Source organism: Rhinatrema bivittatum, chromosome 1, assembly GCF_901001135.1.
Source record: "Rhinatrema bivittatum chromosome 1, aRhiBiv1.1, whole genome shotgun sequence".
Lineage (NCBI taxonomy): Eukaryota > Metazoa > Chordata > Amphibia > Gymnophiona > Rhinatrematidae > Rhinatrema > Rhinatrema bivittatum.
Window position 1 is genome coordinate 116,948,421 of NC_042615.1, and position 19,672 is coordinate 116,968,092.

The 19,672-nt window shown below is 44.2% G+C and overlaps 1 protein-coding gene across 7 annotated transcripts in view; it reads left to right on the top strand.

Moving 5' to 3' along the window:
- C1H4orf47 (chromosome 1 C4orf47 homolog) overlaps positions 1–19,672 on the top strand; it is an 83,494-nt gene that overhangs the window by 20,496 nt on the left and 43,326 nt on the right. For all 7 annotated transcript variants that reach the window (XM_029586928.1, XM_029586929.1, XM_029586926.1 and 4 more), the window contains 3 exons: positions 573–792; positions 2,467–2,604; positions 2,718–2,790. In XM_029586928.1, coding sequence (XP_029442788.1) covers positions 573–792; positions 2,467–2,604; positions 2,718–2,790 — 431 coding nt within the window. The remainder of the gene's footprint in view (positions 1–572; positions 793–2,466; positions 2,605–2,717; positions 2,791–19,672) is intronic.

The window sequence follows — 19,672 nt, forward strand, 5'->3', positions numbered from 1 at the left end:
GAGTACTGGTTATAATTGTGTATCTTCAAAGTTAAGATATGAGTTCACAAACAAAGAGGGAATAAACAATGAGCTACGCATGTAAAGAAAAGAAGCATGGTAGTGCTTCTGTTGGCAAGAGGAGTAGACATTTTTTTTAAATTTGAGAATTTTTTACTTTTGGATATTGCCCCACTTCTTAGTTTTATCTTCTGGAGAAATTCATTCCAGTATTTGGCACTGATGGAGAAGTTTGAGGCTAAAAAGCCTCTTCTAATCAGAAATACAAATGTTTACGTATTTGGGCCTTCTGTATTGAGTCCTTCCTCCATCAAGCTAGAAGTCGGCTTATTAATGATTTGGGGTGATATTTAGTATAAGATTCTAAATATTATTCTGGATTTATATATGTTTGATTGGGGGGGGTACTATATTACACTGTATATATTTTCACTATTGTTTGGCAATGGTATGTGTAGAACAATTTTGATATGTTTTGTAATTCAGTAAATATATTTGAACATAAAAATTTGAGAATTTTTATTTTAATAAAATGCATTATTAAGATATTGACAATATATATTTTCTTTAAGGACCATTTAATGAAGAAGCAGGTAAAGGCAGACAAATGTTCCCTGGTGGCTCCAAAATTATGTCAGATCTACAAGCAGGCTACTTTGATGCCCAGTTCAAGCGGGTCTTTACTGGTGAAGGCTACTCTAACCCTATTAAGCTAAAGAGACAGCATCGAATGGAGGAAGCCAAAAAAAATATAGGCAAAGTCTTCCTTCCCAGCAATGGAGATAAAAAAAGGTAAGTACTTAAAAAGGAACTGTCCATGGAGCCTTGTTTAATACACATAAATTACGCATTTGTCCTGAAAAACGTCGATGGGGCAATTCTCAAATGTTAGTGATCTAATTTAGAAGGAAAACTATCCATGTTGTAAGTGTTAAAAAGATCATAGCATCATCTTTTTGCTTAATTCTTTCTTGAAAAACTCCCCTTTCCTTTCCTACTGGTTTACCTTAAACTAAATGTAGCACCCACAAAATCATTGCCACGGAATGTATGTCATGCAAGTTGCAGAAAACTCATCTTAGTCCTCAGGTTGGTTGAACATCACAGGGGACAATACTTCTAGTCAGGGGCAGCAGAATGCCTTTTTAGTTGGGGGGGGTACTTATTTTGAGGTGGGGGAGGAGGGCTATCCTCGATCATTTGGAATTTATTTTTTTTAGAGGATAGGGGGGGGGGGGGCGGTTATGGGGGCATCTGATGGGCCATACTACCTGAGGGGCAGGTCTTTAGTTCGGGGGAACGGGTTTGGGTAGGGGGTGGGGCATCACCAAATGATTTGAATTTTTTTTTTTTTTACTTATTTATTGTGGGCCCACATCGACAGATGGCCCTAGGATAGGTGGGAGTCTACCAAGACCCCCAGGGCCCTTTGTGCACTTTGGGAGGGGAGCGTGTAGTTATTTAGAGGCCTGTATCTTTAACAGATAGCATCCCAATGTCCCTGGCAAAATTACTACAACTCCTTGAAATGTGATTAAATGACGTGGCCGAGTTTTTCAAAGTCAGCCATGGTATTTTATTTGCATTGAATTGCCTATGCATTAGCTGCTTTGCATGCATTAGGCAATGTTATGCATTCAGATGCATGCAATGCAGCTAATTTTAATAACGGGTGGAATTTGTTTAAAAATACTACACAATATTGCCACAATATGGCTATATTGCGTGATTAAATGCTCTATAATGTTCATTACAACCATCTCGCAGCTTAATAAATCTAGCCGAAAGACGGAAAGGTAGCAGGAGTAGTCCAAGTCTTCGCTCAGCCTATTTCTGGCAATAAATCAAAGATGTAGAATCCATTTTTTGATCCAACTGGAGAATTTTATAATTCCTGTTTATCCTTTACTAGTAAGAGGCTTAAATATACTTATTGGTTAAAACACTAAAGCTTTTTCATTAAATTCTGATTCCTCACACTGTAATCTCTCTGGAGATATCTCACTGGAGAAATTTGGACATAAAGACCTTTGAATGTTTTTTCTTACACATTTAGTACAATACTGGGGTATAAGATGAAATAAATTACAGTGGTATTACTACAGTTGAAAAAAATGCCTCATGTATAATTTATTGTCCATCGGATACACAGTTACCCAGAAAAGCAGACAGCATGGGTAGGAACGTGTATAGTAGACTCCTGATAACACTGAGAGATAGAAATTAGCACAGGTTAGCACAGGTTAGAAACGTATTTAGTTATTTAACACATTTCTAGGCTGCTTTTCGGGAAGCCTTGCGGGCGCCATGCGCACATTAAGAAAGCCGGCGCTGACTTTTCAGCGCTCGCTTTCCACGCTTTTTATTGCATCATCCCCTATGTTACTAACGAATATGATAGCAGTAATTCATGCATACCTGCTTTTTATGCTGTACATTAATTAATGGTGATTTTATATTTTTAAGTTCAGGGTTAGGCAGCTACTATGGAACATTAGGTGGTCCAATGCCAGCCTTCAGTGGGCAGTTGAAAGCCCGAGACCCGTATATTGCACCGGGAAAGAACTTTTACACAAACCCAGGAAAGCTAGGAACTGGATACGGGTAAGACATTCAGTATGTATTGTTCATTATATCTGGACAGTTCCTCACTGAAAAATGCTTGTTGCCTCAATCTATTTAATGTTGATATCTCAATATTAATTTACTTCCAACAGGTATCCTAACCTTACCATAGGTAAGCCGTATTCCTATTCTTCTGAGAGCTATGAGGGAGCAGCTAGGAAAAAGGTAAATCTATTTAATATCTCTCACAGAAGATTGTGTCTGAGTAAATCTTAAGCTTCATTAAGAAAATATTGGCACAAATAAAAGTGCATAAAAATGTGAGGAGTGTGCCATTATAATCAAGCTGAGCCTGTCCAGCCAGGCTAGTTAATACATGTACATTTCTAACTTATTTATTTATTTATTTATTTATTTATTTATTTATTTAATTTCTTTTACTATACCGATGCTCAAGACTAGGTCTTATCGTACCGGTTTACAATGTAACTGAGGGGAAACCAATTAACATCAAGGTAGAAAGTAAAGTTACATTAAACAGGGAGCGTAAAACCTGGGCAATGGAAGACAGTACAGAATTTAAACTAAGAAACAATTAGAGAGAGATAAATATATAATCAACAAAAACTATAAGATACGTAAACATAGATTTATCCTAGGCAGTTATTAGCATGGTATGTCCAGTGGGAGAAGGAAAGGGTGAGGTTGGGTGGGGGGGAAGGGGAGAGGGAAAAGAGGGGGGTAGGGATTAGGGAGGGGTGGGAGAATGAGAGTCAGTGATGGTTGAGGAGATCCTTCAGCGGTAGGCTTCTGCGAACAGCCAGGTTTTCAATTTCTTTCTGAATGTTGAATGGCATTGTTCTTGGCGTAAGTCTTAGTGAGACTTGTTTGAGCTAAGCAGAATGGGGTTGATTTTAAAAAATAGCGCGATCGCGTACTTTTGTTCGCGCACCAGGCGCAAACAAAAGTTCGCTGGATTTTATAAGATACGCGCGTATCTTATAAAATCCGGGATCGGTGTGTGCAAGGCTGCCGATTTTGGGCAGCCTGCGCGCGCCGAGCCGCGCAGCCTGCCTCCGTTCCCTCTGAGGCCGCTCCGAAATCGGAGCGGCCTCGGAGGGAACTTTCTTCGCCCCTCCCCTCACCTTCCCCACCTCCCACCTTCCCCTCCCTTCCCCTACCTAACCCACCCCCCGGCCCTATCTAAACCCCCCCTACCTTTATCCATGGATTTACGCCTACCGGAGGCAGACGTAAATCCGCGCGCGCCAGCGGGCTGCTGGCGCGCCAAGACCCGACCCGGGGGCTGTTCCGGAGGGTGCGGCCACGCCCCCGGGCTGGCGCCACGCCCCGGGCCTACCCCCGAAACGCTGCGTCATTTGGTGACGCCCCCGACATGCCCCTTTTTAAAAGCCCCGGGACTTACGCGCGTCCCAGGGCTCTGCGCGCACCGGCGGCCTATGCAAAATAGGCGCGCCAGCGCGCGAGGGCCCTGCTCGCATAAATCCAGCCGGATTTACGCGGGCAGGGCATTTAAAATCCGCCCGAATATGTATATGCATCTCCTCTCCCTCTACCCTGCTTGCCTCAGCCACCAAAATACCTTTACTATCTATGTGCCTTTTATATGGTGGGGTCTTGCTAGGGATATAGAGGATACTCAGCCCATTTAAACCTCCTTAGCAAATGCCTCTTGCTGTAGAATGCAGGATATACTCCACTAATTTAAACTCCATAGTCAAAAGCCTGCTTTAGAACCAGCTGATAATGCAGCTCTCCACCTTGGGAATTTTAACCCTTCCAATTTACAGTCCAGGACATAAGTACTCCTGCTTTCAGGCTTCAGGCTATTAATGCTAAAGCTGCCAACCAGTATATCTATTCTCAACCCTTACAAGTCCAACCAGACAACAATTTTAATAAAGAGGGTATTTTTTAAATTTTTTTACTCTGGAACTTCACAAACACAGTTTTCTGTTGCAAAAAACCCACACATCACAGTCTCATTCTTCAGGGAGCAATCCATTTTTCATCGTAATCACAGTTCACATGCTTGGATTTAAACACAATGAGGTCGATTTTAAAAGCGTTGCATAGCGCAAATGCCCCCATACGCATGTATGTGAACCGTGACCAAGCAATGCAGATTTAAAAAATCTGCGAAGTACACGCGTACATTCCTGTGCGTGCATTAAGAATAAGGGGGCGGAAAAAGGGTGGGGCATGGGCGTTCCTGGGTAGGGCCAACTCTTACATGCATAAATCAGTATTTTAAAACCAGGGACTGCGGTGCAAGTAGGCTGGTTATCCGCATAACTTTACCACTGCTCCAGATGAGGAGCAAGACTGTAGATTTCGAGTTTTAGGGCTTACAGGACAGGGTGAGGGATCTTTGTCAACTGGGAAGCGTGCAGGTTAAAGAACCAGAGGGATCTTGAAGACCTCGATATTAACTAGGCAAACGGGTAGACTAATTGGAAAAACTGGGTTGTCCTTTGAGCATGCTTTAAAATCCACCTAGATATGCGTGTAAAAGTTGGCAAAGTCCCAGGAAAGATAAGCAAAGTACGTTTTCTTGAGCAATCTCTTAAGATTAGGCACATACTTCACACAGGAGGTGTATTTTAAAACATAGTTACATTTGGCGGCTCACAGGTCCCATAAGCTGTCGCACTCACCCCAGACTCCGCTGGCCTCTTTCCATGGCAGGATGCTGCCAATGGAGGAACGCTGCTGAGCACGGCAAGCCATGCCTGGACGCCTCCGTATTCCTGCTCTATCCTGCGGCCCCCTTACGCGCATGCAGTGCACACAGAGACTTAAAGGGCATGCAGCGGGGAAAAGCTCCCGTGGTACCCTATGATGAAATCGCTCTCCCTATATAAGGCTTCCCAGGATGATCCCACGATGCCTCAGCAATAGATCACCAAGGCATCGTGATTTTTCAGCCTTCGAAGAGAACATGGTGTGGAAGAAATTGATTCTTCTCTATGTATTCCCTATGTGGCCTTTGGTGGATAAGGTGTTGCGGCAGATAGAGAGACATCCTGGCAAGGTGGTTCTGGTAGCTCCGGAGTGACGTTGACCATGGTTCGCAGATCTGATCAATATGACCATAGTGGCCACTGAGGTGCGGATATCTGTCGAATCTTCTCTACCAGGGTCCAATATTTTTGGATCAGGTGGCTCACTTCTGTCTCGTGGCTTGGCTTTTGAGCGGAGAGGACTGAGACAGAGGGGATATTCTGAAGCAGTTATTATCACCTTATTGCAGGCTAGATTACCTTCTACATCCTTGGATTATGTGAGGCTTTGGAGGGTTTTCGAGTCCTGGTGTGCTGTTAATGGAGTGCAGCCTGTTCAGGCTATGGTGTCATATATTTTGACTTTTCTGCAGGTAGGTCTGGTCAATGGACTGGCCTTAAACTCTCTGATAGTTCAGGTAGCGACATTGGGTTGTCTCCGGGGTAAGATATTTGTATTTAACAGGTAGTCAGAAAGGCAGGCAAAAAACAGAAGTTTGTGTGTTTATATTTCCCAACTCTCCCACCCACCACTAGCTCATCCTTTAATTTATAGGCAGGTGACACTTTCACACAAAAATAAATACATGAATTAATTAATCAGTCTTTTAACTTAGATTCAGAAATTCCCCACACCTTATCAAGAGTTTAATCATTCCCTTGTAGGTCACTACCAGATAAATAGCGAAGGCACTAATACATTTAAAGGACCCTAATAGTACACATTCCTACTCCCATAGCAACCTAAAACTTAACTAGGAACTGAGCAAATTTAAGATGAAGACAGCAGTCCAGCAGCAAGAGTGGGGCCTCCCAGTCTTTTGCATCAAGTGTCATATGTATGATTTTTTTTTTATCAGCCAGAGAGAAGTTGTACGTTTGCATCCAATGCAAGAACTCCTGTCTCTCAGAGAACAATTCTGATCGCTGGAGGCTAGAATGGCAGACCAGGAGGAGCTGAGGCAGACAGAGACCTTCAGGGACATAGTAGCCAAGTCCCAACTCCAGTCTGGAAGCCCTGGTGCTGCCTTGGAGGAGGAAGTTCTCATGATCGGAGAGCAATCTGGTGCAGCAGAAATGATCCTGTAGCAAGGACCTGCTCTCCAGGTGGTGCATTGTGCCCTCGCACCATGGATGTGTCTCCCAGGGATACTGCCCAGGAGGAAAGGGTTAGGTTGGCCATCATAGTTGGTGATCGAATTATTAGGCACATAGATAGCTGGGTGGCTGGTGAGCATGAGCATCGCCTGGTAACATGCCTAACTGGTGCGAAGGTGGCGGACCTCACGCATCACCTGATAGGATTTTAAACAGTGCTGGGGAGAAGCCAGCTATCGTAGTACATATGGGCACCAACAACATAGGAAAATGTGTGAGGGAGGTTCTGGAAGCCAAATTTAGGTTCTTAGGTAGAAAGCTGAAATCCAGAACCTCCAGGGTAGCATTTTAAGAACATAAGAACATAAGAAATTGCCATGCTGGGTCAGACCAAGGGTCCATCAAGCCCAGCATCCTGTTTCCAACAGAGGCCAAACCAGGCCACAAGAACCTGGCAATTACCCAAACACTAAGAAGATCCCATGCTACTGATGCAAATAATAGCAGTGGCTATTCCCTAAGTAAACTTGATTAATAGCAGTTAATGGACTTCTCCTCCAAGAAATTATCCAAACCTTTTTTGAACCCAGCTACACTAACTGCACTAACCACATCCTCTGGCAATAAATTCCAGAGCTTAATTGTGCATTGAGTGAAAAAGAATTTTCTCTGATTAGTCTTAAATGTGCTACTTGCTAACGTCATGGAATGCCCCCTAGTCCTTCTATTATTTGAAAGTGTAAATAACCGATTCACATCTATTCGTTCAAGACCTCTCATGATCTTAAAGACCTCTATCATATCCCCCCCTCAGCTGTCTCTTCTCTAAGCTGAACAGCCCTAACCTCTTCAGCCTTTCCTCATAGGGGAGCTGTTCCATCCCCTTTATCATTTTGGTTGCCCTTCTCTGTACCTTCTCCATCGCAACTATATCTTTTTTGAGATGTGGCGACCAGAACTGTAAACAGTATTCAAAGTGCGGTCTCACCATGGAGCGATACAGAGGCATTATGACATTTTCCGTTCTATTAACCATTCCCTTCCTAATAATTCCTAACATTCTGTTTGCTTTTTTGACTGCTGCAGCTCACTGAGCCGACGATTTTAAAGTATTATCCACTATGATGCCAAGATCTTTTTCCTGGGTGGTAGCTCCTAATATGGAACCTAACATCGTGTAACTACAGCAAGGGTTATTTTTCCCTATATGCAGCACCTTGCACTTGTCCACATTAAATTTCATCTGCCATTTGGATGCCCAATCTTCCAGTCTTGCAAGGTCCTCCTGCAATGTATCACAATCTGCTTGAGATTTAACTACTCTGAATACTTTTGTATCATCCGCAAATTTGATAACCTCACTCGTCGTTATTCCTTTCTGAAATGCTCCCTGTTCTCTGCTCAGGTCTCTAGAAACAGACAGAGCTCCAGAGTCTCAATGCGTAGATGAGACAATGGTGTAAGGAAGAGGGATTCAATTTTGTAAGGAACTCGGGAACTTTTGAGGAAGGGGGAGTCTTTTCCAAAGGGATAGACTCCACCTTAACCAGGGTGGAACCAGGCTGCTGGCTAACCTTTCAATTGAAGTTAGAGCAGCTTTTAAAGTAAATCAAAGGGGAAAGCTGACAGTCGCTCAGCAGTGCATGGTTTGGAAGGAGGGAGCTTTGAAGGATACTAATGAAGCATTAGAATTAGGGCATCCCAACAGAGAGGTTCCAATAATAAAAGTAGTCTAAGTACCTATAATTAAAAACTCACCTGAGCGAAAAGATTCCAATTTATCCCTGTCGAGTGAAAAGCAGAATTTAATACAAACAAAAAACACACATTGAAATGTTTGTATGCTAATGCCGGAAGTCTAAGAAGTAAGATGGGAGAATTAGTGTATAGCAGTGAATGATGACATATACTTAACTGATATCTGTTGTGTTCCGCGGCCGTGGTGCCCCACGACCGCGGCCCCTACCTTGTTCGCAGCGTTCCCTCACCGCGGGAGCCCCGGGGGAGGGCTCTGATTTGGGCCGTCGCTCCCGTGCGGCCTCCGGTGCTGCTCGCTGCAGGGGGAGCCGTCCTGCTCCCCCTCGCGGCGTCCAGCGGCATCTCTCCTCCGCGGGGGCAAATCCAAGATGGCCACCGCCATCCTTAGGCCCGAGGCCGCGCCTCCTCTTCAGATTTAAAGGGACCTAATCCCTTTAATTGGCTTCCCCTGTTCCTGATCAGCCTAGGCAGGGGAAGTATATAAGGAAGCTTCCTCCGCTCATCCAGTGACATATTAATTTAATTTATTTATTTATTTAGGGCTTTTTTATACCGACACTCATGATACCAATCATATCGTATCGGTTTACAATAAACAGCGGTGCAATAACATTAACATCAACGTGAACAATAGGCGAAGAGTGAAAAAGTGAATAAAAGTTACAATAAAACAGGGGCATTTGAACTGGGAGGAGGAAAAGCCAGAGTCATGGCTAACATAGAAATAAATATCTAGTCTCAGAAATAAATAATATCAAGTCATATACTTAGGACTATAATAATCACTTGTACTCAGGACTGAATATAATCAAATATATAAATAATATCCTATATTTATATCCTATATAATTAATTTATATAATTTGATTATATAATTTGATATATATCCTATATAATTTGATTATATCCTATAATTTGATTATATCCTATATAATTTATATATAATTATATATATAATTATATAATTTATATAATTTATATAAATCCTATATATAATTCTATATAATTTATATATCCTATATAATATATATATCCTATATAATTTGATTATATCCTATATAATCAAATATATAAATAATATCCTATATACTTGGCAACGTCATCCAGCGCTGTCTAGTCTGCTTGCTTCGGTGAGTTCCTTGAACTTTGGATCTTGTTCCTGTTTCGTCTTGGTGTCCCCGGTTCCTGACTTCGGATTGGCTTACGGTGATTCTCTGGTGTATGACTTCGGACTGGCAAGTGGTGATCCTTTGGTGTGTGGCCTCGGACTGGTGAGCGACGCCCCTCTGGCACTCGACCTAGGACTCCTTCTAGACTACCGTCTCCAAGGGCCCGCCTAAGTCCCAGCGGCCCGGGTCCCTACGGGCTCCTCCCGGGGGGACCGCGGGCTTCCAGGGCGAAGCTCCAGTCAGACCTTGCACTGACACCCTGACCTCTCAAAGGTCCGCCTAAGTCCCAGCGGTCTGGGTCCCTACGGGCTCCTCCTGGGGGGACCACAGACTTCCAGTGGTGAAGACACAGCACCTCTTCTTGTCTCTTCATCCGCCTCCGCAGTTGCCTCAGTCTCCAGTGCCAAGGGTCAGCTGGTCCCGTCTTCTGCGCTGCCTTGCCACTCGACGAGAGAACCTACGGATCCTCCGAAAGGTATACCATCCTCCCATCGGCCAAGGGTTCACAAGCCTGAGCATAACAGATTGCCAAGTCCATGGACCCGGCAGAGGCATCCGCCCGCCAGGCCATTCTGGGAATGGCCCAGCGTCTGGTGGACCAGCAGAAAACCCTGGATGCCCTGGTTTCCTCCGTGCAGAGCTTGAACCAGCGTTTTGATGCGTTGGGTCCCATGAATCCTACGCTGCCTTCCCCGCCTATGGCTTCTGGGGGTCGGCCGGTAGTCCGCCTGCCCACACCGCCATGGTTCTCCGGGGAACCTCGGGCCTGCAGGGGTTTTATGAACCAGTGCAACATGCACTTTTGCCTGCAGGCCACTCTCTTTCCAGATGACGCCACCAAGACCACCTTTATCCTGGCTCTTCTTGAAGGGAAGGCCCTAGAATGGGCTTCCCCTCTGTGGGAACGGGACGATCCCGTCCTAAGGAACCTCAGGGAGTTTTGGGAGTTGTTCCGGATAAACTTCGGGGATCCGACCCAAGACGTTTTGGCAGGCCCGAGACTACTGCAGTTACGTCAAGGCTCGAGGACATTGGCGGAATACCCCATCGACTTTCGGGCTCTCTCCTCGGAGCTCGACTGGGGCTCCGAATGCCTCCACACCATTTTCTATCAAGGACTGAGTCCCCGAATTAAGGACGAGCTCGCGGGACGAGAGATACCGAGGTCCTTAAACGCCTTGATCGACTTGGCAGGCCGCATAGATCGGCGCCATCAGGAGCGCCGCCAAGAGGCCCAGACAACATCTAAAGCCGCTACTCTGTCCAGATGTCCTCGACATTCGCCTTCACCCAAGGGTAGGTCGGGAACCCCCCGGTTGCTACCCGATGAACCCATGGAAGTGGGACGTGGGAAGTTGTCCTCCTGCGAACGCCATCGGCGAATAAAGAAGGACCTCTGTTTTTATTGCGGCGCAGTGGGCCATCGGATAGCCGCATGCCCTGCGCGGTCGGAAAACTCCCGTGCCTAGGTCCAGGAGGAGGCCTCTTCCTAGGCTCAACTTCATCGGCACCTCCATTAACTGTTCCAGTGGCGCTAACGTCACCCGCGGGTGAGTTTCATACGTTAACCCTGGTCGACTCAGGCGCCGGCGGCAATTTCATAATGCAGAAATTAGTGGAGCACCTGAAAATTCCACTGGCCCGGATCCCAGCTCCTCTGGTCATCTCTTCCATTCAAGGGAGACCCCTCCCGGTTCGTGTGATCCACATTACAGAATCCATCTCGTTAAGGGTCAGGCGCCTCCATCGCGAAGAGATGACGTTCCACATCCTGGAGCACTCGATGTACCCGGTAGTCCTGGGCCTTCTGTGGCTCCAAGAACACGGTCCCCAGTTTGACTGGAAGACTTTACAGCTGACCCGTTGGGGTCCAAGCTGTCATGATAAATGTCTTCAATCCGTAGTCCCAGTCTCCTGCTCCGTGGCATCCACCAATCTTCCAGGCCTGACGGCCCCCTATGCATTATACGCGGATGTGTTCTCGAAACAAAAGGCCGAGATTCTCCCGCCTCATCAATCCTTCGATTGCGCCATCAATCTTCTCTCTGGCACTGGGCCTCCTCGAGGACGCACCTATGCCCTCTGTGCTGCAGAGACACAGGCCATGAATGAGTATATCAGAGAAAACCTGGAGAGGGGCTTCATTCGGAAGTCAAAATTCCCCGCAGGGGCTGGATTCTTCTTCGTTGGGAAGAAGGATGGAACACTCCGCCCCTGCATTGACTACCGGGGCTTGAATGCTATAATGATCAAGGACCGTTATTCCTTGCCTCTCATATCTGAACTCTTTGACCGGCTACAGGGTGCGAGGATCTTTTCCAAGTTGGACCTCCGAGGGGCTTACAACCTCATTCGAATTAAGGAAGGAGATGAATGGAAGACGGCCTTCAATACCCGTGACGGCCACTATGAGTACTTAGTGATGCCGTTCGGGCTTTGTAATGCCCCCGCAGTATTCCAGAATACTATGAATGAGATACTCCGCGACCTCCTGTACCAATGCGTGGTGGTATATTTAGACGACATCTTGATTTTCTCCGATACCTTAGCCACTCACCGGCGGCACGTCGTCCAAGTCTTACAACGCCTCAGGGAACATAAGCTGTATGCGAAACTCGAAAAGTGCCTGAGACTAAATGCACAATTGAATCTTTATGGGTAGAAATCCCTTGTGTGTTGGAGAAGAGTATAGTGATAGGAGTATATCACCGTCCACCTGGCCAAGATGGTGAGATTGACAGTGAAATGCTAAGAGAAATTAGAAAAGCTAACCAAATTGGTAGTGCAGTAATAATGGGAGATTTCAATTACCCTAATATTGACTGGATAAGTGAAACAGCAGGACATGCTAGAGAGAGAAAGTTCCTGGATGGAGTAAATGACAGTTTTATGGACCAATTGGTTCAGGAACCGATGGGAGAGGGAGCAATTTTAGATCTAATTCTCAGTGGAGCGCAGGATTTGGTGAGAGAGGTAACAATGGTGGGGCCGCTTGGCAATAGTGATCATAATATGATCAAATTTGAATTAATGATTGGAAGGGGGACAGTAGGTAAATCCACTACTCTAGCACTGAACTTTCAAAAGGGACATTTTGATAAAATGAGAAAACATGTTTAAAAAAAACCCCAAAAAACTGAAAGGTGCAATTACAAAGGTAAAAAGTGTGCAACAGGCGTGGACATTGTTAAAAAAAAACCCCCAAAAAACATCCTAGTAGCACAATCCAGATCTTTTCCATGCATTAAGAAAGGTGGCAGGAAGGTCATATGATTGCCAGCATGGCTAAAAAGTGAGATGAAAGAAGCCAAAACATCTTCATTCTTAAATTGGAAGAAGGATCCATCAGAAGAAAATAGGATAAAGCATAAACACAGGAACGTTTTTTTTTTATTTTTTATTTATGCATTTTCAATAATCTACACAAAACAAATTTTGCATATTAATACAGATGATTCAACATTCAATCACAAGCATATAAAGTAATTTTTACCTAAAAATTATATTTAGAATATTGAAATCATTCTGTTACTTCTCAGGAAAATACCATGGCAAAACAATTTATTTACTGAGCAAATTATAAGAAATTTTGTTTTACTTTGGGAGAGAGAGAGAGGTTACAATTGGTATCTTTATCCATTGCTCCTAACCTGGTCCTGTACTGGGGGGGGGGAAATCTAAAAAACCCTGTAACTCAGATATTTCATAAAAAACATATTTATGCTCCAAGTATCTATCTATCTATCTATTTATTTATTTATTTATTCTTTTTTTTTCTATACCGACATTCATGACCTGTCATATCACATTGGTTTACATCAAACATAGGAGAAGTACATCGAACAGGGGGTGAAAACGTGGCCGGTAACAGAGTATTAACATTTTGCAAAACCATTTAGAGCATAGCAATTTTGAATAAAAAAAAACCTGGAGTGGGGAAAAGTAGAGAGAAACAGGGGAGAAGGCGAGAAAGGGCTACTTAGGACCGAAGAAAAAGGAAACAGAGAGTAGGATTAAATGGTCAATATTCTCAGTGGAAAAGGGTAAACAGTGGAGTACCTCAGGGATCTGTATTGGGACCGGTGCTTTTCAATATATATATAAATGATCTGGAAAGGAATACGACGAGTGAGGTTATCAAATTTGCGGATGATACAAAATTATTCAGAGTAGTTAAATCACAGGCAGACTGTGATACATTACAGGAGGACCTTGCAAGACTGGAAGATTGGGCATCCAAATGGCAGATGAAATTTAATGTGGACAAGTGCAAGGTGTTTCACATAGGGAAAAATAACCCTTGCTGTAGTTACACGATGTTAGGTTCCATATTAGGAGCTACCACCCAGGAAAAAGATCTAGGCATCATAGTGGATAATACTTTAAAATCGTCGGCTCAGTGAGCTGCAGCAGTCAAAAAAGCAAATAGAATGTTAGGAATTATTAGGAAGGGAATGGTTAATAGAACGGAAAATGTCATAATGCCTCTGTATCGCTCCATGGTGAGACCGCACCTTGAATACTGTGTACAATTCTGGTCGCCGCATCTCAAAAAAGATATAGTTGCGATGGAGAAGGTACAGAGAAGGGCAACCAAAATGATAAAGGGGATGGAACAGCTCCCCTATGAGGAAACGCTGAAGAGGTTAGGGCTGTTCAGCTTGGAGAAGAGACGGCTGAGGGGGGATATGATAGAGGTCTTTAAGATCATGAGAGATCTTGAACGAGTAGATGTGTCTCAGTTATTTACACTTTCGAATAATAGAAGGACTAGGGGGCATTCCATGAAGTTAGCAAGTAACACATTTAAGACTAATCGGAGAAAATTATTTTTCACTCAACGCACAATAAAGCTCTGGAATTTGTTGCCAGAGAAGGTAGTTAGTGCAGTTAGTGTAGCTGGGTTCAAAAAAGGTTTGGATAAGTTCTTGGAGGAGAAGTCCATTATTGGCTATTAATCAATTATACTTAGGGAATAGCCACTGCTATTAATTGCATCAGTAGCATGGGTTCTTCTTAGTGTTTGGGTAATTGCCAGGTTCTTGTGGCCTGGTTTTTGGCCTCTGTTGGAAACAGGATGCTGGGCTTGATGGACCCTTGGTCTGTCCCAGCATGGCAATTTCTTATGTTCTTATGTTCAATATAAAAAATAGCAATATAAGAATCTAACAATATCAACACAATAAAAACAAAGTAACCAAAATAAGAATAAGATGATGTAACTTATATCTTAGGAATCTTAAGTATCTAGGTCTGTGGAATCACAGGAGGGGGTAAGAGGAGACCTAGCGATGAAAGTGAGATGGCGGGGGTACCCTGGGGGGGAGGGTGTGGGGGGGGAAGGGGAGCACAGTGGGAGGGACATGGACCTAAAAGCGATGGAAGGGGGAAGAACGAGGGTAGGCTGGAGGGTTGACAGGGGGGGTAGTGGGGGGGGGGGTGCGGGATAGTGGGACGGATAGGAATTGAGGCTGAGCTATAACGCATGTGGGGGAGGGTTCTACAGTTTACAGTTGTACAGTCTATAGTTGTACAGTCATACAGTCATTTTAAGGAAACGCTTGCTTAAAAAGCCAAGTTTTAAGTTTTTTTTTGAAAGTCAGCGGGCATTGTTCTTGGCGTAGATCTGGGGGTAGTGCATTCCATTGTGACGGACCAGCTGTGGAGAAAGCACATTTCCTTATGGATGTGTGGTGAGAGGACTTGGTGGGTGGAGCTTGAAGGGTATCTTTGTATGCTGCTCTGATCGGTCTGGTGGAAGTGTGTAGATGAAGCGGGATATTTAGTACAAGGGAGGACTGATTATGGATGGTCTTGTGTATTATGGTGAGGGCTTTGTGAAGGATTCTGAAATTAATGGGTAGCCAGTGCAGATTCCGTAGGATGGGAGTGATGTGGTCTCCTCGGTTAGAGTTGGTTAGTATCCTTGCGGCAGCGTTCTGGAGCATCTGTAATGGTCTAGTGGTGGTAGCAGGGAGGCCTAGTAGGAGGGAGTTGCAGTAGTTGATTTTTGAAAATAAGGTAGCTTGGAGAACCATGCGGAAGTCGTGTAGGTGGAGGAGTGGTCTATTTAATGACACACCGACAGGGAAACTTTAAAATAAATCCAGCTCCTCTAGAAAGTACCTCTGATTTTAATTTCAGAAATTCTTTCTGTCTATTCTGAGTGGACGTCTGGATATATCCAGACCTGGTATCCATGGAATTTTTCTAATCTATTTCTAAAGAATAGACGCAACATGGTATCTCTCACTTTAGAAAAAACAAATGATACCACAAGTGTAGCTCTAAATGTTATATCTGTATCTATTGATGTTTCAATAATTTCTGATAAATTTAGAGTTTCTGGCTGTATCTTTCCTTTCTGTATTCCTCTGTCTGGATTCAGGGAGATATAATAAGCTTTCTCTATTGTTGGTAATGCTTGGCTAGTTATCTTTTAATATGTTTATCATATACTCCTTAAACATCTCTGCGGCAGGTATCAAATCTTGTTTGGGAAAATTCAAAACTCTTAGATTGGAATACTTCAATTGATTTTCTATATATTCCAATTTCTTTTGATTTATTAATTCAGACTTAATAAGATTTCTCTGAACATTTTCTACTTTTTCTAATCTTCCTTCACATTTAACCAAGTTATTTTGAGATAATAAAGCCATATTTTCCACATTCATTATTTTTTGTTGAGAGTTAGCTGTAATCTGTGTTAATTTATTTATAGCCAATTCCAATGATTTTATAGCTGTCCATAATGTGTTCATAGTTATCTCCAGAGGTTTCTGTGGTAGAAGTATATTCATAACAAGTTGTGATTCAACCTCTCCCCCTTCAGCTAGGTCTCCACTCTTTTCTCCATTCTTAGATAATATAAAAACTTCATCCAGGCCTACATCCTCTGTAGGTCTGTCAAGTATTTTTTCTTTTGTTGATGGTGGGGAGGGAGTTTTAGGGGCTCCGGGGCTCAAAGATATATCACTGACCAGTGCAGTTGCTTCTCGCTCCAAGGCTTCATGCACAGCGGTCTCTTCTCCAGGCGTTTTACGATTTGTAACATTAAAGAAAGAGGAGATTTGAGACTGCATAGGTGTTAGTAAGGGAGACGAAGTTTGTGTCTCCCTTAAGCGAGCCTTTCTCTTAGTATGAGGCATGAGATTATTAGGAAACATTTTTTCTTCGTAAATAGAGTTCAAACTCTCTTTCTTTTATGTTCCTCCAGTAGTTCTATACTTATTGTTTCCCTGGCTCGGGGGGAATCGAGGAGAGAGAAGCACAATGAAATTGAATATATAAGTCTTACTTACAGTTGGCAGACACCGAGGTAAAGTTCAGACAAAGCCTCGCGCCCCTTAGGCGCGGCGCGGCTTGGGCGCCGCGCCGCAGGAGGGGCCAACTTTAGAAAACCTTCCGGTCCCTCCCTGATGATGTCGGCAGCGAGGCCTCCTTTCCTCGCTCAGGGTCCGATCGGCGTCCAGGTAATAGGCACAGCGTTCGGGACACGGGCAGCATCCCAATCCAAAGGCAAACAGGTATTTCAGGCAAAAGACCTCCTCGGACTCCTCTTTCTCCTTTCCCCGAGTAAGCCGCAGGAGGAGCCGGCTTTTGAAAGCCTTCCGGTCCCTCCCTGATGACGTCAGCAGTGAGGCCTCCTCCCCTCGCTTGGGGTCTGATCGGCGTCCAGGTAATAGGCACAGTGTTCGGGACACGGGCAGCGTCCCAATCCAAAGGCAAACAGGTATTTCAGGCAAAAGACCTCCTCGGGCTCTTCTTTCTCCTCTCCCCCAACACAGGCAAGTTAAATGTAAGACATTGATAAGACAGGCTAAGAGAGAATTTGAAGGCAGAAACTCACAATAAAAATTTTAAAATATATATGAAGCAAAAAGCCTGCAAGGGAGTCAATTGCACCGTTAGATGATTGAGGGGTTAAAGGAGCACTTAGGGAAGATAAGACCATCTTAAGATTAAATGATTTCTTTGCTTCAATGTTTACTGAAGAGGATGTTGTGGAGATACCCATTTCTGAGATGGTTTTCAAGGGTGATGATTCAGATGAACTGAACCAAATCATGATGAACCTGGAAGATGTTGTAGGTCACATTGACAAACTGAAGAGTAGTAAATCACCTGGACTGGATGGTATACTTCCCAGGGTTCTGAAAGAACTAAAAAATGAAATTTCAGACCTACTTTAATTAATTTGTAACCTTTCATTAAAATCACCAGTTGTACCTGAAGACTGGATGATGGCCAATGTAACCCTGATATTTAAAAAGGGCTCCAGGGGTGATCTGGGAAACTATAGACCGGTGAGCCTGACTTCAGTGCTGGGAAAAATTGTTGAAACTGTTATAAAGAATAAAATCATAAAACATTTAGATAGACATAGTTTAATGGGGCACAGCCAGCATGGATTTACCCATGGGAAGTCTTGCCTCACAAATCTCCTACCTTTGTTTGAAGGGGCAAATAAACATGTGGACAAAGGTGAACCAGTAGATGTGATGTAATTGGATTTTCAGAAAGTGTTTGACAAAGTCCTGCATGAGAGGCTTCTAAGAAAACTAAAAAGTCATGGGATAGGAGGCGATGTCCTTTTGTGAATTGCAAGCTCGTTAAAAGACAGGAAACAGAATAGGATTAAATGGTCTGTTTTCACAGTGGAAAAAGGTAAACAGTGGAGTGCCTCAGGGATCTGTACTTGGACTGGTGCTTTTAAATATATTTATAGATGATCTGGAAAGGGGTACGATGAGTGAGGTGATCAAATTTGTGGATGATTCAAAATTATTCAGAGTAGTTAAATCTCAAGTGGATTGTGATAAATTGCAGGACCTTGCAAGACTGGAAGATTGGGCTTCCAAATGGGAGATGAAATTTAACGTGGACAAGTGCAAAGTGATGCATATAGGGAAAAATAACCCTTGCTGTAGTTACATAATGTTAGGATCTATCATAGGAGTTACCACCCAGGAAAGAGATCTAGGCGTCATAGTGAATAATACATTGAAATCATTGGCTCATTGTGCTGTGGCAATCAAAAAAGCAAACAATGTTAAGAATTATTAATAAGAAAATGGCAAATAAAATGATGGATGTCATAATGCCTCTGTATTGCTCCATGGTGAGACTGCACCTTGAATACTGTGTGCAGTTCTGGTCACCGCATCTCAAAAAAGATATAGTTGCGATGGAGAAAGAGCAGAGAAGGGCAACCAAAATGATAAGGTGCATGGAACGGCTGCCATATGAGGAAAGGCTAAAGAAGTTAGGGCTGTTCAGTTTTGAGAAGACACAACTAAAGGTGGGGGGGGGGGGGGAGGGGATATGATAGAGGTCTACAAAATCATGAAAGAACTTGAACAAGTTAATGTAAATCAGTTATTTACTCTCTCAGATAATAGAAAGACTAGGGGGCACTCCAAGAAGTTAGCAAGTAGCACATTTAAAACAAATCAAAGAAAATTATTTTTCACTCTAGGGTAGATTTTAAAAAATTGCGCGATCGCGTACTTTTGTTCGTGCACCAGGCGCACGAACTAAAGTACGCTGGATTTTATAAGATACGCGCGTAGCCACGCGTATCTTATAAAATCCGGGGTCGGCATGCGCAAGGGGGTGCACATTTGTGCAACCTGCGTGCGCCGAGCCCAGTGCGCGCTGCCTGTTCCCTCCGAGGTCGCTCCGATTTCGGAGCGGCCTCTGAGGGAACTTTCCTTCGCCCTTCCCCCACCTTCCCCTCCCTTCCCCTACCTAACCCACCCCCCCAGCCCTATCTAAACCCCCCCCTTACCTTTATTCCACGATTTACGCCTGCGAAAAGCAGACGTAAATCTGCGCGCGCCGGCTGGCTGCCCCGCTCCGTGTTCCGGCCCGGGGACTGGTCCGGAGGCCTCGGCCATGCCCCCGGGCCGAAACCACGCCCGCATTGCCGCCCCCAAAACGCCGCGTCACGTCCCCGAAACGCCGCATCATTCTGCCATGCCCCCCGACACGCCCCCTCCCGCCCCTTTAAAAAAAACCCCGGGACTTACGCGCATCCCGGGGATCTACGCGCGC